Source organism: Protopterus annectens, chromosome 14.part0 (genome assembly GCF_019279795.1).
Source record: "Protopterus annectens isolate FY-2018-M chromosome 14.part0, PAN1.0, whole genome shotgun sequence".
In the NCBI taxonomy this organism is placed as follows: domain Eukaryota; kingdom Metazoa; phylum Chordata; order Ceratodontiformes; family Protopteridae; genus Protopterus; species Protopterus annectens.
Genome location: NC_056748.1, coordinates 186,873,650 through 186,890,017, shown reverse-complemented (window position 1 = coordinate 186,890,017; position 16,368 = coordinate 186,873,650). Strand labels below are relative to the sequence as shown.

Genomic DNA, 16,368 nt, shown 5'->3' with positions numbered 1-16,368 from the left:
CCACAATCTCCCCCTCTCCCCATACCAAGCTCCTTGGCATTGAAATAGATAAGGATCTTCACTTTGATGTCCATATCTCACAAACCATTAAAAAGGTACATAAAAAATTAGGAACCTTATACAAACACAAAAAGTTCCTATCAGACCAAGCACGAATCTCTCTAGCCAAACCCACCTTTTGTCTACCCTAATGGATGCATCACCAATCCTAATTCATATCAGGAAAACAGACCTAGACAAACTAGAATCATGTTACAATAAAATTGCAAAATTCGCCAACAACTCCACTTTTAGAAGTCACCACTGTCTTGCCCTAAAGGAACTAAAGTGGTTAGAACTCCCTCAGCTAACCAACAACTAGTGCTCACCTTCAACATAATAAGGAGCCCCCACAAAACTCCAGCCCTAAATTAACTACTAAACCAATATTCAGTAAACCGTCCTCTATGCTCTTCCAATAAAACCTGCACTGTACATCCAAAGCCAACAATACTGCAGGGAAAGCTCTTTTCTCTCACACCATCGCTAGGGAATGGAATAACCTCCCTCAAAATATCTCCTCAGCACCATCTATTTCACTTTTTAAAAAGTCGCTTAAGTCACACCTCCTGCAGTCATGGCTTTGTCCTTGCATCACATAAATGCTTTCCTGCTCTCCTAATCTTGCTACCCTCCTCTCTTCACTACTGACCATCTCTAACATACAGTACTCAAAAACTCCCATACAGGGCCTACTATCTTGCAAATTATTTTTATCTGGTGACATGTCTCCTTAATGGCATCAGTTTTTGATTACATCACTCAATGTGTGTTTTGTCCTACCAATGCTGACATCCAGGGTCTACTATGTATAAGCTAAGCTTGCTTAGAACAAACTATTGTATGATATATCTTTTTGATTGTAAACATATCTCTGTACTGAATTGTTTTATTGTTGTAATTATGTTGCTGTGGTGCTTTTCTCCCCGGGCCACCACTGAAAATGGACCTCACTTCAGTCGGACTTTCCCGGTAAACAAATGTAAAATAAATAAAATAAAAACTTACAAATTTTACTTTGAGATTTTTGTTTGTTTCAAACTTGCATACCATTAGAGCAAAAATAACACTGACAGTGCTTGATGTACATGATCTACATACCAATTAAAACTGGTTAACAACACAGCCTTAAGTTCAAAAGGCACTTTGTGTGACTCAGAGATAAAGGCTGCAGCCATGTGACTTGCCCATCACAGGTATGTCCAATGTATGCAATTACAGAAAAAATGACATCTTTAGCTGCAAAGAGGAAAAAATCATCATCAGCTAATCTGCTTGCCTCTGAACTGCTCCTTATTACTGCCTGTGATAAAAAGCACTTTCTAGTGGTAATTTCCTCCAGTGGTCCATGCATCACAGAGGTGCAGACACCCCCCACACCCTTACACACACACACACACACACACACACACATATTCAGACATGCATGCATGCACACATTTAGATTCTCACATTCGCACACATACATCCATTCAACAAATTACTCACCCACCCCAAACTTGACTAGACTCCCAGACACATTCACTCATTTACCTACAAGCATTATCTAGCATGAGCACACACACACACACACACACACACACACACACACACACACACACACACACACACACACACACACACACACACACGCACACACACACACACACAAAATCATCTACTTAACTCCTCTACTGCAACAATTCAGGTTCACACACACACACACACACACACACACACACACACACACACACACACACACACAACACTCACACACTCAATCCTCTACTTAACTCCTCTACTGCAACAGTTCAGGTTCTCACACACACACATACACACACACACACACACACACACACACACACACACACACACTCCTGTACTGCAACAATTCAGGTTCTCACACACACAATCCTCTACTTAACTCCTCTAGTGCAACAATTCAGGTTCTCTCACACACACAGACATCTCACTCCATTCATACCCCTGCAGACATACACATGCTTACAGACAGACAGACACACACACACACACACACACACACACACACACACACACACACACACACACACACACACACACAACTTCTATGGCACCACTAAACTTTACTCCTTCTACCTGAAATGTGATCTCTCCCATGGAAAAACATATAACTAATTAGCATTAGACACTCCCCTGGTTTGCTTCATCATCCTACAGCACAGCCAGTGGGACACCCTTTGTGATCATCTTTCCACTTGTAGAAAATCACTGCAGCGGGGGCTACCTCTAAATTAGAAAGATGTGGGCTGGACACTTGTGAAGCGGCTTACCACTCATGGTAGCCATTTTTGAATCCAAGGGGCTATTTTTGTAATGGAAAAAAATGGCTATTTTTTTTTTTAACATAACTATCTAACATGTTTAATTATATCTAAATGAACTCAATAATTTCAAATGTTCTATACAAGAGAATGTAATCATGCAGCAAGTGAAAAAACACATTAAGAACAATAATTATGCAAACTGCAGCATGTGGCACAGTTCTTTGTGAGACAACAGTCACACCACATGTGATGGAGTTGTGACTTTCGAATTTAAACTGTATATGAAAATAAATAAAACTGAAATGTTATCCAAAATTTGCAAAAATTAAAAAGGTAATTCATAAGGTTCCAAAGAAAAGACTTCCATTAAGTTCAAGAACAATAGAAATAAAAATTACTTAAGAATTAACCAGTACTATCAGATAGAATAACGCAGTTAAGTTCACAATGTAAGAGAAATCAAAGACATTAGAAACTAATACCTTTTCATACTCTGACGGTGTACCAAAATGCATTGTTCTGGTCACATCTGTAGTCCCATCTCTAGAATTAAATAAAAGGTGCATAAATGTAATTGTTATATTTTGATGAGTGTACTAAATATAAAGTTGTCTTACTTTCCATGTCTGAAAAAAAAATTAAAGATCTAGAAAAAAGAATTCTAAAACTACATGAAGCAGCATAAGATAACTGTTTGGAAAACTGTCACTAAAATGGAAACTTACCCATATTAACTCCAAGATCACTGTTCCTTGGAATAGTCCCTTTTCTCTGAGGTATGGCAATTTAACTGATGGTACATATAAATTCACGGGGTGTGGTGGGCTTAAGCCATGAAAAAAACTACTTTAAAGGAGAAAAGCGATGTTTGACATTCGCTGTTCTTCTGTGTTTTCAATCTTTTCTTTTTGGGGGGGTGGCTGCATTTCATACCTCAGTATTACAAGTAGTCCCAACATTTGAAGAGGGAACTGCAAATTAACCTTAATCATGATTCAGACAGGCACAAACTGACAAGTGATCTTTACCTTTATTTGTTTATATGTACATGTCATACAGGAATGTCCAGCAATCCATTTTCATTAGAGACCCAGGGGAAAGCTTCTGACATTATAATGCAAATTTGCATATGCTTGTAAAGTATAAACACACAGAATACTGACATAATAGTACCTCACACAATGCCACACTGAGATGAAAGGAACAATCTGAACAAAAAATATCGAACAGCCTCCTTGAGATACCAAAAAAAAACCCCACACGAGTGAGTTGGATGGAAATAATTTAATAAACTTTCTTACACTAGTATTGTTTTAGGTTGTTGAAATAGTTATTTTACAATCTACAAAACTATTCCTAAAATTTTACATTACAAATGATTCATGGATGATCTTTTTTTCATCTGGAAGGAATCATTAGGTCACTGCAAAGAACTTACTACACAATTAAATACCAATACTTGTTTCTGCAAATTTGTTTTAGGAAATGTAGGAAATTCAGTACATTTCTTGGATTTAAATATAAAATTAGATTAGCAAATTTGCATTTTAATAGTGAAATATTTGGGAAATCTACTTTTATCATTAATCATTTGCATTTCAAGAGTGCAGAACCATATTTCATTAAGAAAAAATATACTAAGGGACCAAGTGATCAGGGCCCCTAGACTTATGACTGATGAAAGTAGGATGAAAAAGGAATTGGATATTGTAACTAAGATGTTTATTAACAGAGATTATAAAGATAAAATATTAAAGGACAGCTGAGAAAATTAAAGTTAATAGAAAGAGTGCACACACCCCCACTCACAAACACTGATGGGGTACCCACAAAAAAGAAAAAAATACAAGCAGGAACACTAGGATTTTTATATTCGGTATGTCAGGGATTCTAATAGTCTTAGACAAATAATATGCAGAAACTGGAAGCTAGTATCCAGTAATCAATATTTCATAAATGTGACGGGTGAAAAATCTCACTTTCTGTTTAAAAAGACCACTACTTCAAAATATTTGCTGAAATATTTTGGCAACATGTGTCTCAAAACACATTCTGATAAAACAAACAGAACTTACAGATGTAATGAATGCAATAAATGTAGATTAATTTATGAAGAACCACATTTAAATTTACACGGTTTGTAAAGAACCTTAGGAGCAAAGGCAAGCAACTCTAAATGTTTAGTATACGTGGTAATGAGCACTACAAACAGAACAGCTGAACTTATTTATGCTATCGCAACATAAAATGAGAATAATGCCATATTCAAACATTTTATACAAGGTAATGATTTTATTTTTTTTCATAATGAATCATGAAGCAGGTTACCAATAGGAAGGAGACAACATGAATAAATTACATTTACGAGTCAAACCGTTTCTGTTACTGTTTTTCCACTTTCAGCCAAGTAAATCATTCTGTACATTACTGCCTCCCAGCACTCAGCATACATAACTGACTTTCACTTCGCTGAGATTATTCTTCTCCTATCAGTGATTGCAACAAGCATTTCTCCGCCATAATGTTGGTCTGGTAATGTTCTATCACAAGTCTTTATGATCAGAAGTTACCTCACATCACAGCATCACAGTATCTGTTATTAATTTTTATGCTTACCAGTGCTCGAGTTTATGCTGTCTGAGACCAATTATTCTACAGTTATTTCTTCTAACTGCATTCATTATCAAGTGATCATAAAACACACATCATCAACAGAAGCAAAAGCAAACACAACACTTCTATATTAATCTTCACATTAAACCTGTCCTTATTACCTCATGAGATAGTAACTGAAGCACTACATACAAATTAGATGGCTAATCCAGCTAGTTTGGGGTTAAAAACTACAAGTGACTATGGGAGCATGAGCAACTAACACTGTGAACCAAACAAGAAGAATGCTGCGGCAGTTACTAAAAATGTCACACTAGCCACTAGTACAGTGCACGATAGTAAGTGTTCTCTCCACTAACGAGACTTGTAACTCCTATGGGAGCAATACTATGAAAATGCATTTAGCTGTAGTGTCACTTAGGCAATCCCAGAGTCATGTAAGCATGATGATCCTGTCAAAGTCTAGCGTAGAACCCCCTCATGGGATACAGCCCTATTGGGTCAAATACATCTAAATGGCCTAAGGCTGGCCCTGCTAGAAAAACATTCTTGGATTACTTGTCCTGACTTCAAAAATCATGCTTCAACCTCAACATTAAAGAAACATAAAAGCATCTGCAGCAAGAATCTAACAGTAATAAAATGGCAAATGCTGAAGCAAAGGGGAGAGAATAAGCTAAATTTTCAAATATTGATCTTGAAACACAACATTTTGAGGTTAGAAATGACTGAGAGAAGAAAAGGAGTTAAAACATCAAAATCCTTGTAAGAAATGTTAAAAGTAACCTGAAACTAAGAAAATTAAAAATGGTAATCTAGGGATGTTCAGAGATGTGACTGAATCATTCGGGTGACAGAGAGATCAAGAGAAGGGTTCTCCTGTAAACAGGATTATGGATAAAGGGGAGGAGTCTTATGGCCTTTGAAAGTCCTATTAGCTGAAGATGATGGACTGGCTTATCACTTCAAGGTTTCTCCTCTTCCTTCTTTCTTGGTTACTCATTTAGGCATTTAGGGGAGGGATAAGACAGAGTAAGCTGTTAGTTTAAAGGCACATCAGACACGTGCTTTTACATTATTAAAAGAAGTTAGATCTGTACCAACATCAAAGCCTATCACAATGTTGGGCTATATTCCTTTACCCCAGAGGCTGAGTAAACTCAGAGTTAGTAATCCTAGGAAAGTATGGTACGAGGGTGCGGGGGGGGGGGGGGCTGCCCCCTTGCAAAAATGGTTAAAAATATTGTTATTATTTTTTTGCTGTTTGTATGCACAATGTATGTGGCTGTAATGTAATGAGACAAATCTGGGAAGGAAAGAGAGACAGATGCCAGTCTATTGCAGATTTTAAAAGTAGCACTGCTTTTAAAAAAGAAACATCTAATGCTGAGTGTTATCTTCATCAGTCTAAAAGATACTTTCTTGTAAATACTCTGACTCCATAGGAACCAGAGGAGAGGGAGATTTACACCTGTGGTAGGCAGGTTTGTACATGGTTACATGTGCAATGGGTGGGTACCTGGGTTTAACTGACAAGGCATCAGTGTTCAAGGATATATCAAAGAATGTCAGCATGAGGAAATGATAGACCTACACAGGGTCTGGTGCTGGCATAAGACCATATTCCACAAGGATGCACTCCTGCATTTGCTAGGACAAAAATCCCTTGACCTCAAACAACTGTGTGAAGTCCAATGACTGAACTATGGATTCTGGCAAGAAAAACTTGGTGGACTCTCCTTATTCTGGGCCACTTTCATGGAGCCATGGGAATGCCTGGAGAGAAAAGTCCTTGGTTCTGACAGATATAACTGAACTACAGTCACATGACTCAAGGAACCAATCCCTCACTTCTAGCCACCTGGAATGGATCTGTTGAGTGACAAGGGGTGAGCAATGTCTCAATACATGAAATATCAGTAGGAGTCAGAGGTGCACCTCTCCCAGACCCTTCAACTACTGCTGAAGGTGAGAACAAATATAAACTCAAGACCACCATATGGAGGGAGGGCAGGGACACAACATAGAGAATTGAAAGGTGTCTACAGAACAAATGTACCTCCAGGATGGTATGATCATTGTCTGCACCCCCTCCCACCCTGTCCATTTCTTTAGCCTTCTGACTTATTCTAGCTGAGGTCAAGGGTTGCACATGGAATCTGCCAATGATCACTGCTCTCTTGGCACATTCAAATCCCACCATTCTAGAAGCAAGACAGGTCTGAATATTCTTGCTCCAGCATGCACACGACGGGATTAAATTACTGGCACTTCTGGGAGATTTTTATATCATGTTTCTCTCCCGAGTAGTTCAGACAATGCCACTATGGATTATTTGATAGCAACACAAACACTCTTGGGTGCTCTGAGGCTTTCGGGATCCACTACGTGAACTTTTCCATACTGAATGTCAAGCTCAAAATCTGAGCTGTGTAAGCAGTAGAAAGAAACTGACAGACTCTCAGGTTAAGCATACTCAATTTAGCATGTCATGTCCTGACGTGTCTTCATCCAATGGAAAGCTGACGCCTAAAATAGAAAGACTGATCAGGCAATGCCCCAAAATGGACTCCTGTGGCACCCCAGTATCATACCACATGATTTTTCCTACTCATTAATTTTATAAACTAGTTTATACCTAGGCAATGGAATAACATTTAACAGAAGAGCATCACAGGTTTCCTAACTCAGAAAAGTTCCCTAAGAACCTACATATTTTCTCTGGTTATTCCCAAATCAATTTTCAGCACTCGTTTCCATAAAGTAAGAGAACATAGAATGAATTCTTCCCTAATCTACAGCTATGAGTCTATGACTAAATCAATGAATAAGAAAAAATAAATAAAACAGTAGTACGACGGTGGCATTTTGTAAAAACTCTGCAATAACATGACTTAGCAAAGTACACTTTCAGTGCCGATTAGGAGTTCCTTAAGAACTATGCGTCTTCTCAGAAATACAAAGCAAAATGGAAGAAATGAAGAAACTTAGCTTTTTAAAACTATGTCGGCTGCCAATTAACATTATCACTATGTCCTCTCATTGTAATCCAAACATCCACTAATAGTTCAGAAAAAAAACAGAAATGTATAAAATAAAATAGGTAAGCCTGATATGAAAGAAAATAAAGTAAGAGATGAAAAGAATGAATTCAGAGAAAGAACAAATTGTGAAAAAGAAATTAGAAGCATTAACATAAAATGAAGCAACATGTGTTATATTACAAGCCTAAAAATGGGAGTACATAGGAGAAAGAAGGTTAAGGGTACACAGATTCAGTGGTTTTGCTAAATGAGAAAGTACACAAGAGCTACTAAGTAACAGTAGTGACTCATAGACTGGAAAATTTGCAGATTGCTCATGAAAATCATTTGATCACTTGTCTGTGAACTCACAGCATTCAGAAGAGAAGGACAGAACTATTGCTTAATGTATCAACGCTACTGGTCTGGTGACAAGTTGGTTTTGTTTTTAGCTGCTGCTAGTGCCTGTGGTTGAAATAGCATACCCATGTGTCAGAAATCTACAAGAAAGGATGAAAAGGCATTGTTTGCCAGTTCTGCTGTCAAAAGGACTGGCACAAACAGCATGCATACGGAAACATACGCACCTTGCAAACTGACAAGCCCTACATGCCATGGACATGGTTAGAACAAGTACAGTTGCATAAATCTTACCATAACAGTAAATGTCCCTCTCTTCACTGCTGCAGTATTGTTCAGTAAAGGGATCCCCTGGCAAGGGTAGCCCATTGTCCGACCAGCATACCAAAGCCTTAGGATTTTAAGGATGTTGTAAATAACACGTATGCTCCCCGCTCACTGCATAGGGTACAAAGGTTACTTATGGATGTACATACCTCAGAACTGAAAAGCTCCAGAAGAAACAACAGTCCAAGGAGAAAAGGAGGAACAATATCCAGTACATCCAGAAGGAAAAAAGAGGAGTAATGAAAAGGGGGGAGTATGGAGGGAAGAAATACTGCAACAGTGAAGAGAAGGATATCTACTGTTATGGCAAGATATTACTCAGCTGTATTGTGTTCTTCCATATCACTGTAGCAGTATTCTTCACTGATGGAAGAGTACAAATTTATTTATTTATTTCATTTTGATGATCGGGGAAGTCCACTGGGCCAAGAAGAGCCCGTTTTCAGTGGAGACCCGGGGAGAAAAGCTCCAACAGCAAATAAACAAGTAAATTAGAAATATATACAAAGCAGTGTGATTAGTTGCATCAAGCTGAGAATACAGTGCAATACATATGGGGCATAATACTTATAATACATGCAAGGAAATACAGATAATAGAACAGTGGTGGAAATGTTTTGTAAGTACACAGGTATAGTACATATATGTAATAAAATCAGAGTTTTAGATATAAAAGGAGATCTAACAAGGTTAGCTGCATTGCAGCAGGAGACTGTCCTTAGTAGGTAGTGGAAAGTAGTAGTAGGCAATATAGTGGTATGAGAATTGGGTGTGGTAGGGGGTGGGAGTTAGAACAGTTACGGGAGAGATTTATGTAGGAGAGTTGCATGGGCATGTCCATTTTGAAACAAGATGTAAGAATATGAGAGATTTGAAGCTGGTGTGGTTAGGGTTAACATGCAGGGAGGGAGGTAGAGAGTTCAAATGCTCAAGAGGAAACATGGGAAGTTCCAGCAGAGCCCAAAAGAAACCCCATGCAGGATAGCTGTGTCAAAGCTAGCTCTTGCTCTAGAAACAATATCCAGTTTGTAATGTTTAGTAAAGGTATGGATAGAAGTCCAAGTAGCAGCCTCAAGGATTGAACTGGCATCCAATCCTTTGAAAAAAGCACCAGAGGAAGTTACAGCCCTGATAAAATGAACAGAGGCAGAAAGACATTTACCATGAAAACAGTAACAAAAAGAAATAGCCTTAGAGATCCGTGAAGAAATGGTTTGCTTAGAAACAGCCAAACCTAGAGATCTAGGATGAAAAGAAATAAAAAGCTGCTCAGACTTGCCAATGGCTTTAGACTTATCTAAGTAATATCTGAGCTGCCTATGTAAATACAAGGTGTGAAGAACATTCTCACTAGCAGAGTGTGGTGAAGAAGAAATGTGGGCAAATTAATAGATGGTTTAAGAGACAATTCATTAAGCACCTTGGGCATAAAAGACGGATTAGTACAAAGAGACACCCTTTCCCTATGAAAAACTTAAAAAAGAGGCCAATGGAGGAGATGAAGGCAAATAAGCATAAATAGCTGAAAGGTGAGCTCTAACTGAACAATATGCCAACAATATTGAGCAATTCAGAGACAGAACCAGAGGAATCGCTGCAGAAAGTGGATCCTGGTTATGAGCAAGGCACCAGACAGAAAATCTCTTCTATTTGGAAACACAGAATTTCCGGGTAGTGGGTTTCCTGGTCTCCTGCAGAACCCAAAGCACATCCTCAAGAAAAACTGTGCCTAAAAGGGATCAAAACCCTATCACCCACAGTGTCAGCTGAAGAGTGGACCAGTGAGGATGGATGGGAGACCCCCTTGTCTTGTGTGAGAGAGTCCATCCTGTGAGGTAACTTGTGGTGATTTCCCTTAGCTGGGTGCAGAATAAGAAGGAACCAGTGCTGCCTGTGCCAAAAGGGAGTCACCAGCAAGATTTTGGGGAAGTTTGACTTAATTTTGAGCAGGAACCTCGGTATGATAGGAAGGGAAGGGAAAATATAGAGGAACATCCCCTTCCAAGAAAAGGATAGGGTGTCCACCTTCCAAGCCAGAGGACTTGGGACTCTGGTGCAAAAAAAGAGGAAGCTGTCTGTTCAGATGGAGGGAAAAAGATCTACCTAAGGAGTACCCTACTGGTGGATAATGTCCAGAAACACATCTCTGTGAAGCATCCATTTGTGAGCCTCTGCTACAGACCTGCTCAGAGAGTCTGCCACAATGTTTTGTTTGAAGGAATATAAACAGCCAGAAGAGTCAACCAATATCTGACAGCTAAATCACAAACTTGAAAAGCCAGTCTGCAAGGAAGGTAGGACAGTGCCCCCTCCCCCTTGGTTGTTGATATGCTATCTCACTGTGGTATTGTAAAGATTTTAAGAGGCCCTGGAAGAAGGAGAGTATGAAAGGTCTTAAAAGCAAGACAGAGAGCTCTCATCTTCTTGATATTAATATGGTCCGCGCTCTGATGAATGGCCCAAAGACCCTGAAACTTAACAGGGCCGAAAGAAGCACACCCTTTGTCTGAGGCATCCGAAAAGAGTACCTGAAAGGGGACTTGGGGCTGAAAAAGAAACTCTGGGTTGAGAGACAGCTGATGAATCCAACAATGAAGCTCTAGCTTGAGGCATGGAAGAGGAGGGACTAGAAAGTCTGAAGGATGACAGTGTTGGAGCGATACTAACTTTAGGAACCATGTAGCTTCCTCATACCGACTATTGCTATTGGTAGCATAGGAATGGTGGAAGCCATGAATCCCAAAGCCCTTAGAAAGTCTCTGGCTGTAACTGAGACATGAGGAAGAAGGGATTGAAAAAAGGCAATCAGAGTAACAGCCTTGGTTGGTGGCAGGAAAGCCAGCACAGGAATGGTCTGAAGCCTGTAACAGAGAACAATATGATCCTCAGAAGTTGTCAGGAAGGATTTCTGGAAATTTATCATAAACCCTAGGCTTTACAAGAGGCAAATATCATAGTGAAGGTGTTGAAGGAAGGTCTCTGGGTGGAAGCCTGAATATGTAAGGTTGTCCAGATAAGGAAAGATTTGCATCACCCTCATCCGGCAAAAGACAATCTCAGGAGTGAGGCGTCTGATGAAAACCCTTGGGGCAGTAGAGAGGACAAAGGGCAAAGCAGAGAACTGAAAATGTAAGGAAGAAACAAAGAAACGCAAATACATACTGAAACAGGGATGAATACGGCTGTGAAGATAGGCATCCCTTAAATCCATAGAGACCAGGAAAGCCTGAGGTAGATGAAGAGGAAACAGAGTCTGATGAGACAGCATTCAAAAGGAAGGGATCTTTAGAAAGGTGTTGAGCTGAGAAAGGGCCAGAACGGGCGTCCAGGTGACTTCTTTCCTGGGAACCAAAAACATTCTGGAATAAAACCCCTTCCCCCTTTGATGTTGTCTTCAGCACATCTGGAAAAAAAGGGCAGCTGTTCCTGACATGGTTGAGGAATGCCTAGAAAGGGAGGAAGGAATTTTCACAACATGAAGTATCCCTGACGAATGATGGAAAAAACCCAAGAATTCTGAGTGATCCTTAAACAATTGGGAAGGGACAGGGAAAGAAAAAGAGACAAAGGAACCTGGCTTAGGATGGAGGAAAGAAGATAAGACAGAACCTGGCCTGGAAAAGGAGGCTTCAGAGTTGACTTAGCAGGAGGAGCCCATCTACAGCCCTTTTTACTTTTGGGAGGAAGGTGAGACTGTCTATACACATGGGATAATTCCTTTGAAATTTAGGTAGGGGAAACAAAAATATGCTTTAATTCCTGTTAGGCCTTGTCCATTTCTTGCAGGGACTCAAAAGTTCAGCCTCTGCGGAAACAAAGAGATTTTCATTATCAAGTGCAGCATCCATCAATTTAGCCTTAATATCATCAGGCAAAGGTTGGAGGGGAAGGCAAGAGTGAGTAACGGCTCAACAGAGAACCAAAGGCAACAGGTCTAAAAGAATCATCAGCTGCATCATAACTACATTTAATAGAATGGCAATCACTTGAGAAGAGGATCCCAACAAAGACAGGGCCAAAAACTTCTCAGAATCAGAAAGGTCAGAGATAACCTGAAAAGCCTGAGAAAGAAGAGCTAAGACATTCTTGGTCATATGGGTCTCATAATTAATAGCCTGAAAGGGCATGGTAGCCAGCAGTATACACCGTTATGCCCAACCATTTCATGGCCCTATTGTGCCTGTCAGAAGGAAGCAATTTAGTTGAAGGCAAGAGCTTGGAAGGTTTGTCAGAAGGTGCAGATACAACAGAGGGGTCAGGAGAAAGACATTTGTGGAGAAACTTGCAGTCATCAGGTGTCTTATAAAACCTGCCAGGCTTTTTAGGGGCTGGAAGAAAGGAATCAGGAGCCTGAGAAACTGATGCAAAAGTGTGTAACAGGGTAGCTAGGACCAGAGGGCTTAGGGGACTCCATCTGAAGGAGTTCATAATACCTCTTCTGGATGTCAGAAATCCCAGAGTCCAAGTCCTCATCGGAACAGACCTGCTCCCTAGGTCTCTTAAATGGAGTAGAAGACCAAGGGAGGCAAGAACAGAAACTCCCTGGGGAGACTTCAATGCCATGAGTGCATTTAACAACCCCAGTGTAAAATATTGCCATTTATGCTGGGGATCTTTAGGAGCAGGGAAAATGTGTTTAGTTTTCTGATTTTTTTTTTTTTTGGAGATGTGTCAGCCCTAAAGACCTTGGGAGGTTCGGAACCTTGCCAAAACTCAATGTAGTGGGAATCTCCTCGCAAACAAGAATCTGCAGAATGCCTCTTGGTCCCTCAGATATTACCAGTCAAGGCTCCCCCTCAACATCTGCAATGGACATCTGCAGAGCCTCCAAGGATGTGCAAGAAGCAAGCGGAAGCAGTACAGCAGCCAAATCTGGACCTAATTTTTTTGGTCCGTACAGCAGCTGAATCTGACCCAACTTTTTTGGTCCTCTACTTTGCAAATGGCTGACCATCGGACTGGGACAATTCCACCATTGCACCCTACACCAACAACTTAATACATTGATTCTCCAGGTAGACAGACAAGGAGGAGATACGACTATGAAGGGTCTTAGGGACAAACACTTGATAAATTGAGCACGTAGTATGGTTGTGAGATGTAACGAAACAAAAAAGTACACTGCTTGTGATGGTCCTTATGGGGAATCTGTCTCCCACAATGACATTTTCCCTTTCTGGAAGACATGTAACCTCACAAACCAAAAGAAAATAAGATAAGAAAACCCCAGTGGGGCACTTATCTGAAAATGACTTGGTAACCAGCACAAATGAAGGAGCATTCAGATCAATGATCGAAGATGGCATTTGGACTAGCATCAAAGAAGTTCTGTGGTACGTATGTCCTTACGTCACCTTTATGTGCTCCGTTGTGAGTGGAGAGAATACATGTGACTTACAACATCCATAAAACCCTAAGGCTTTGGTGTGCTGGCCAGACGATGGGCTACTTTTGGCAGGGGATCCGTATAGTGAAGAATACTGCAACAATGATGTGGAAGGGCATCAAAAGTTATGTACTTACCATAACACTAGATTTGTGTTGTCTTTTTTCTGTCAATCTCAATCTGTGGGTTGTCAGATCATAAAATATCCGGTGCCAGCACTTTAGAATTATGGATCAAGACCCTCTCCCATAATGCCCTGTACTACCTCTTCTCCTCAGACTGAGTTTGACCACAGCATAAAGGATTCCCTAAATAAACTCACTATCTCAGAACAACACACCAAGATCAAAAGGGGTCTAAAAAGACTTCAGGAAAGCCCACAAGGTCCACTAGCAGCCAAAATCACAAATGACAGTTTGGATAAGGGAACTAAGGTGGGGTGGTTGACATGAAGGGAAGACAGTAACATGGACCTAGTGTTATGATAAATATCTATCTTTCTTATCCAATACCGTCTTTTTAGCCAACCTGTACCTGTGGGACAGGGCCCTTACCGGGGTTATCTTGGTGGTTCTAAGACAGACTGAACAATCCAGAGAATGGAGGAGCCAAAAGTAGTCATTGTCCTAGACTGAATGTCAAGTCTGTAGTAACTTACAACGGTATGAGAATTAGACCAAGAAGCTACTGAACACATTTTGTCCACAGAAGCAAGGCTAAAAACAATGCTGCCAAGATACTAACTGCAATAGTGTAATGAGTATTTGGGTTTGGATGGTAAGGACATCCCGTTAGTTTTGTAAATGAAAAAAATACAGTCATTAAGCCATCTTGACAAAGTGAACTCGGATACCCATTTTCCTGGTGAAATTGTGGAAAGGGACACAAAAAGCTGGTCAGATTTCCTGAAGGTCTTCAATGTGTAAATGAAATTGTAATTGCTGGTGCAGATCCAAACACAGAAGGTATTCACCCTTATTACTAACCTTTAAGAAGAACCCTGGCAAGTGAAGAGAACAGTTCAAGATGGACTCAGAGGCCAACTAAAGCCGGATTCGTTCATAACAATAACTTGTCTTTGTGAAAAAGTAAACAAGGAGGCTTACATGATAAAGCCTGAAGTTCTGGCACTAACATAGCAGAAGTTACAGTTAGGAAAAAGAGAAGTTTCCATGATATAAACTTAAGATCTACATTCACAGCAGGCTGAAATGGCACCATGGTTAAAGTCGGTAACACAAAGGAAACATCCCATGGAGGAACTAGATCTCTCAAGGGGAGTCTGAGAAAAAAGGTACCCTTCAAAATGGCTTTATAAAGTCTCAAGGAAGCTATGTGGGACTCATCCTAACCAACACGAAAATTACAGATCATTGCTAACTGGACTTTGATAGCTGAATAAAGTAGAGTTGTGTAAATTACCACAACAGTAGATGTCCTTCTCTTCACTGCTGCAGTATTCTTCACCACAGGGATCCCCTGCCAAGGATAGCCCTACATCTGGCCAGCATACCAAAGTTGTTAGATCTTGTATGCACCATATGTCATGTGCATGTAGGATGTAGGGCATAAAGCTGATGTACTGATGCAGTTACCCAGAACTTCTTTGAGGCCAGTCCGAATGTCATTATCCCTTATTGGTTTGAACACACCATTGATGTGCTGAAAACCTAGCTGTCAGATAAATGCCCCGCTTGGGATTTTTTCTTTTTTTTTGGTCTTCTTCTCTTTTGGCTACCTACAGTTCATGTCATCCAAGAAATAAAAATGTCAATGTGGGAGGCAGATTCCTCATAAGGATCATCACAAACAATGTATTTTTTTGTCTGGGTACTTCCCATGACCATTTGTAAAGCATTTGTCCCCCAAGACTCTCAGGAAGTTGGTTGTCTTCTCTGACCATTTATAGCAAGAACTACAAGGTAGCATGGCAGAATCTTCTAACCCTGAGGTATCATTAAGTAAGAAGGCTGGATTCTTTTGCTGTCCAGCCTCCACTAGACGTTTCTGTAGAAGTGGGTCATAGCTCTGTGGGCCATCTGGTCTCTATGTTGGATTTCTCTGCCGTGACCCCATCAGAGGCCAGCATGGATCCTTCCTTTCGCACATCCTCTCTGAGGCTTTGCAGACATCTGCTCCAGGCATCGAGGGGGAACCACGGTTAATCATCTTGGAGGGCCCTAGAGAGATTCTGGTCAGGGAAGAGGTTCTGGGTTCTCGTACTGAATCTCATTAAGGGTCAGAATTCCCAGTGTTTGTTAGGGCTGATGTTCTTACCAAGAAAAAGCAGAAGACTAAGCATACTTCTGCATGCACTAAGGATCCACAAAGGGAA

General features: G+C 40.3%; 1 protein-coding gene across 1 annotated transcript in view; it reads right to left on the bottom strand.

Annotated features, from left to right (window-relative positions):
- The window catches only part of XPNPEP1 (X-prolyl aminopeptidase 1), a 1,046,907-nt gene that overhangs the window by 305,414 nt on the left and 725,125 nt on the right, over positions 1 to 16,368 (bottom strand). Inside the window, exon 14 of the mRNA XM_044055946.1 lies at positions 2,807 to 2,867. Coding sequence (XP_043911881.1) covers positions 2,807 to 2,867 — 61 coding nt within the window. The remainder of the gene's footprint in view (positions 1 to 2,806; positions 2,868 to 16,368) is intronic.